This window comes from Lycorma delicatula, chromosome 3 (genome assembly GCF_047948215.1).
Source record: "Lycorma delicatula isolate Av1 chromosome 3, ASM4794821v1, whole genome shotgun sequence".
NCBI classification, from domain to species: Eukaryota; Metazoa; Arthropoda; class Insecta; order Hemiptera; family Fulgoridae; genus Lycorma; species Lycorma delicatula.
The window spans coordinates 20017776-20024022 of record NC_134457.1 but is presented as its reverse complement, the minus strand read 5'-3'; the positions used below and the strand labels follow the sequence as shown (position 1 = coordinate 20024022).

At 26.9% G+C, this 6247-nt stretch overlaps 1 protein-coding gene across 2 annotated transcripts in view; it reads right to left on the bottom strand.

The window, feature by feature from the left end:
• Nucleotides 1–567: 567 nt before the first annotated feature.
• The window catches only part of Mctp (multiple C2 domain and transmembrane region protein), an 880976-nt gene continuing 875296 nt past the window's right edge, over nucleotides 568–6247 (bottom strand). Inside the window, exons 18-19 of one of the 2 annotated variants that reach the window (XM_075359495.1) lie at nucleotides 5213–5420; nucleotides 568–965 (exon numbers count right to left, since the gene is read on the bottom strand). In XM_075359495.1, coding sequence (XP_075215610.1) covers nucleotides 882–965; nucleotides 5213–5420 — 292 coding nt within the window. In that variant the 3' untranslated portion in view covers nucleotides 568–881. The remainder of the gene's footprint in view (nucleotides 966–5212; nucleotides 5421–6247) is intronic. The other variant, XM_075359496.1, reaches the window with a different exon arrangement.

The following is a 6247-nucleotide window of genomic DNA, read 5'->3' as shown; positions in this document are numbered from 1 at the left end:
ATTAAGTGAAAAAATTTATAACATTCTTGATTTAAAACAAAAAAAAGGGTATCTTGTGCAGAAACTAATATAATTTCATTTATTTTCATCAACGTTTATAAAATTTAATATATTTCAAAGACATTAACTATTTCAAAATTAATCGAAACTTTATTCTGTAGGTTCCATGTGGAAAGGATGAAAAAATTATTAAATTAGGTTTAACAAATATTATAATGTGTATTTATTTAAATATATTTTACTGCAGAGTAGTCACATGTTCTCAATCTGGGATCGTTAAATTCATTCACATTGTTAAAAAAACATTGTCGTAAAATATGACATCTCACAATGTATATGAGAAACATATTTTTTTGGAAACAAATTAAAAATTATCACAATAAATTGATATATCTTGATTTATTATTATAAACTATTAATGATAAGGTAATTAAATTTATATTATATTGTTTTTTGTAGATAATAAATTACATGGAATGCCTTTTTTAATATAATTTTTTTCATTAAGTATTTTCTAAAATTTATAAAAATGTAGAAACAAATTTTTTATTAAAATAAAATTTTCCTTTTCGGCGTTATTTATTTATTCTCATATAAATTTATTATTTTGTTAAATTAAGTGACATCCAGTAAATTAATCTTATATTTAAGTCACCTCTGTAAATTTTTACTTTATTTTTTAATTTTTAATTATAAATTTTGTTTTAAATAACTAAATGGAAGGAATGCCATTTTATGGTATATGTGTTTAGGAGACTACTGAGTTTGTTACATGTTACAGTATAAAAGAAATTATCTTTACAAATGGTAATAAACCTAGTGGCAATTTTAATCTATTGAAAAGGCTCTGGTGACTAGGTATTCGCTTTACTGGTTGCTTGCTAGGAGATTTTATGTTTCTTTCTTTGATCTCTTCTTCTGTCAATATCAGCTGATGGATGAGGTTTTAATTCTCTATAGGCAATCTAAAAAAGAATAATAAAAAATAAGTAAACATTCTTAGAAATAAATAGTTGTTTTAAGTTTAAATAACATTGATAATACTGTATATTAATGTAAAAAAAAGATTAATACTGTTAACCAAATGTTCTCAATATTTTTAAACATTCATGAAATGTTAATTTTAAACTATTTTTACTTGGATCTAAGACTCAACTTTAGATCTGCATGGAAAATTATTCCTACAGAATCTTTTTTGCAATTATAAAGTTCCTTCATTAATAAAGTTACCAGTGATAATATTGTTAATGATAGTCGCCTTTAAAAGATAAGGTAATTTAGTATGTAGCTGAATAATATACCTGAACTGTAACATGTTTGTATGTTTAACATGTTATTTTTATAAAAAAATTTCAGTTATATATTTGACAAAAACTATACTTTCTGAAATTTGAGTGTCATTAGCAACACTGTCTTCACTGTTGAAAGAGATATGTAATTCAGTTCCAGAAAGGTTTTCTAAAAAATTAATTGTCACATGATTTGAGTGCAAATTATAAATCATTTTAATATTGTTAAACTATCTAATCTGCTATTACTATAGTAGCAAATTAACAAGTCTTGTGAACAGTTTAAATAGCATGAGACTATCTTTACCTTCCCTGTTCATATGTCATTATCAAAGATTTAAGATCTTCTAGTTTATATCAAACCACCAGATCAATACAGATTTTTCAGTAAAGACAAAACTATTACCTATTGTTAAATTCAGTCATTCAAAGTCCAAGGAAATTGTGAAGCATATTGCAGCTTTAAAAATATCAAGACAAAATTTTTTCATGATAGTTTAGGAGTTATATTTACATTATAACAAAAATTCAGATAGAATGAGTACATTCACTGACAAAAAACAACAATGAGTTGATAGCAAACAACCCTATCAATTCTATTGTAAAATGGCTCTGAAATGTTGGACAGTCTATCTTATCAAAAGGCAAATCTTTATCTTTATGTATAACAAGTAGTGTTGCTGTTATCAGTTGAAATTCTCAAGTAAAAAAAAGTCAATTTCAAAGCAAATTGTTAGATATGTAACAATTATCTTTTAATCTTTAGATGCATCTTTTAACGGTTAATGATGTGTAACAGTTTATCTCTGAAATTCTTATTTCTTTAAAGAACATACAACATATTGACAGTGACTACTAATTGCAGCCCAGATAATTAAAAAACTCCTCCACCTAAAAATCAATGGCATTGCTAATTAAGAAACTTAATGGAACCTTAAGAACTTATGGTTGTTATAACACTCTGAGAGGATTATTTGTAGTACAAAAAGCGCATATACATAACACAACTGTTTATAAATAATTTGAAGAACATAATATCATACACAATCAATTTATAGAAGTGAACTGTCGATCCTGTTTAAAATTTCATCTCCAGAATTTTTTTTTGAGGTGATGTACGACTGTCAATACACAATTAAACAGCCAAGTTTAACTAACTCAAATAATGTATAGTGTTGAAGATTGAAAACATCTTAGAGGAACTGCTTTTGAGGATAAGTTGAACTTATAAACTTGCTACAGCTTTATGTGCATTATAATAGAGACTATTCAAACAAAAACGTTTTTTAAAACTAATTGTACTTTTTGAACATCAGTAAAATTTCAGTTGCAAAAACTGACGTTTCATTATTTAATTTTAAAACCATCAAACATTCTACATAATTCTGTATTAACTCTAATTAACATTTAGTGAGTTATTATGTATTTTCACAAATTTATCCACCTCACTCATTAAAGTTGTAAATTTTATTGTAAGAGTTGAATGATTTAATTCTATTTAAAAAAAAAATAATTACACTTGTATAAAAATAAAATGAAATAAATAAATTTATATTATGTAAATTTAAAATAAATATAATTTCCAGATTAGGAAGAATAAGTATGCTATTTTCTAGAAGCAACACTCACATAATAGGACTTAATACACAACCAACCATCGATAGTGAATGATGATTTCATGTTTTTCAGATAAAATTTCCAGCTAGTATAAGGAAATTTAAAAATTTTACAGAATGTTTAAAAAAAACATTTCAATAATTCAATTCTCCTAGATTGAAATGAGGAAAAAACTTTATATCAACATATGTCCGGAAATGCTTAATTTACTGGCTAATAGCTATTCTATATTTTTAAGATAAAAATTTATTTCTCAGGAATGGTTATCTATCAAGCTAAAATATTGTATACTGACTAACTAAATATTGTATCCTCTAGTTACCCTAGTAACTAGAGGATTACTTGCATAAAAATAATGGACCTAAACATCTTTCAATCCATTTCAAGTGGTGGACATGTAAACTTTTTAATTGTTAATATCTTTGCAATCGTTGGTTTATTTAAATGTTATGTTATTACAAAAGATGTAAGTCCTTTGTTTCAAATAAAATGACAAATTATTTATTCAAATCTTTTCATTAATAGCAAAGTTATGGTAAATCTAATATTTTCACAATTTAAATTATATATATTTTTTTATTTTATAATTTAAGCCCACACTGGAGGATTAGAATCAGTCCGTATTTAAGTCTTTGAAGAGTGAGCTCAAGGTTTGAATTCTAACTTCTTTTTTTGCTACTAAAATCTTTTCATTCTCTTCGCTCTGGTTGCCCTTTGCTTGTCAGTCTTGGTGTATGGTTTCTGTTCAAATGTTTTCAGTTTAAGTCTTATATTCATATTTTTCAGAATTCTCTTCTCCTGTCTTTTCCTAATCTATTACATTGTTTTATCTAATTCCTCTAGAACATCTTGGCTCTCTTTGTACCAACTTTTTTTGGTCTTACTCTTCCAAAAGTAGTTGTATAGTTGCTTTATGAGCCAAGTTTCTGGTAGTCTTGTTATGTGGCTAAAAAAGGCAATTCTGCCTGTTTTCCGCATCATGTCCACTATTGATTCGCTTTCCTTATATACCATCTTGTTCAGTAGGGTTTATCATTGTCCTTTTATTTGGTGTTTTTTTGTTGATTGTTCTGATGATTCTTCGGTCTGCCTTTTGTAGTGTGTCAGTTGTTGAATTTCTGTTTTAATTTGAATAATGTTTCACAGGCATAGATTGACTGAGATTTAACAACGAAGCAGTAATGTTTGGATTTGGTGTTTATCAAGAGAGACTTCTTCTTGTAGATTGGTCAGGTGATTCATTAAGCTTGTTTCAGTTTAATTGTTCTGGTTTCTATTAAAGCCTTTTCATTAAAATTCCAGGTTAAGATCTCTCCAAGATATTTGAATTTGTTTAAAATTTTTACATGTTTTTTTATCCAGTTGGATGGCTGGGGTTTCAGTTTTGAAGATTGGCATTATTTTGTTTTTCTCAAATGAAATTTCTAGTCCGATCTTTGCTACTTTTCTCCCGAGTTCTTTGATTTGAACTTTAGCATCTTCCACACTTTTGTGAGTAATGCCAGGTCGTCTGCAAAAGCTAGGCAGTAGGTTTTATGTTTCTGTCGATATTGATGTTTGGTTGGCATATCTTATTCCAATATTTTTTTATTGTAATATTTTCAGTATTTTTAAATTACTATAATTTATTACATGATAACATTAATAACATTTTTACAGTTGTGATTATGTTGAGGTATTTAATATTATTTGGGAGGAAATGAAAACTGGTTTTTAATCTGGTGACTCACATGAAGAAGTTTTGTCATAACCTTGTTATTTATAAATGGATTTGAATAAATAAGGTGTTATTTTCTTTGTCATAAAACACTTTCACATTTTTACACTTTTACATTTTTTTGTAATTTAACATAATATTTAAGTAAACCAGCAGTTGCAAAGATGTTAATAATTAAAAAGTTTACAGGGTCGCCATTTTGTAATAGACTGAGAGATCAGGTTTATTACTTTTATGCAAGTAAACCTCTAGGTACTCTAGCAGTATATGAAATTTAAACTTGATACAATTAACCATTCCTGAGAAAAAAATTTTGTGTTAAAAATACAAAATGCGGATAGCCAGTAAACTAAGCATTTCTGACATATGTTGATATAATAGTTTTTGTCCATTTTGATGTGAGGGACCATGTCCTGAATTCTTGAAAAGATTCTTATAAACACTCTGTATATAATTATAAGATTCATCCAGAAATAAATTAGTAACATCATTACATTTTAGTAACATAAAAGATGGTAAATCCAGAAATAAATTAGTAACATCATTACATTTTAGTAACATAAAAGATGGTAAATATAATATTGCTTACCAGGTCTTCATTATCTGGAACCCTTGAAAGAAGATCTAATACTTCATTGTTTGGTACAGTATGAGGCCTAATTAGTTTCCTGGCAAATTTATTAACACCCCAACCCATTATGAGGTATCGAACAGGAATCCAGTATAATACAATTGCTACACATGATATTAAAAATACAGAGAGGTAGCTGAGGAATGGTACAGTAAAGTTGAATGTGCTGGAATTGCAAAAAAAAAAAACAAAACAAAAATATTAATATTCACATTTATTCTGTAGTAATCACCATTTCCTTAGAGTATAAATTATATCATTTGCTGTTCGTATTGAAATGTTCCTCTACCAAGTCTGACATAATGATAAAGATAATTTAGAATAAATTACAAATCTTGTACTGATGGCATTATTAAAAATCATATTCTTGAGATAGGTTTAGTATCACTAGTCAGTATTATTAAGTGAAAGTAGTAAATATTATTTCAGTGTTCCAACCTGGGGCAATATCCAGAATTTTTATACTTCCGAAATGATTACTAATATTTCTAAAAAAAAAAAATAAAAAATTTAATTATGTTGAATTATTTATTTATAGTTACTGACTGATGCTAAATACAGTTACCTCTTTTTATTTTCCCAGCTATAACGTGATAATTATGCTGCTATAGCTGTAACAGGAAAGTATATAGATTGAACAAAAAAAATTGGTCTTTTTTAAGAATTTTGCCTTAAGGAGACTAAACAAATACATTTAAACAGACCGTAAGTAATCTGTGAAAAAATATTTTATACCAATGTTATCAAGTTCAAAAAATCTATTTTTGTCAGACAGATGCTTGTGTGCATGTACATACACACAAATATCCGTCACACATATGCCTATACACATATGTTTATGTATTCACACATATATTTATGTGAATGTTGGTTTGAATTAGATCTTATAATTCTGAACCCCGTTGATCGATTTTCATCAAACTTGGTAGGCAGGTATTAACTTCAGCAGGAAGGAATATATTAACATTTTGGAAAAATTGGAAAAGGGATGGA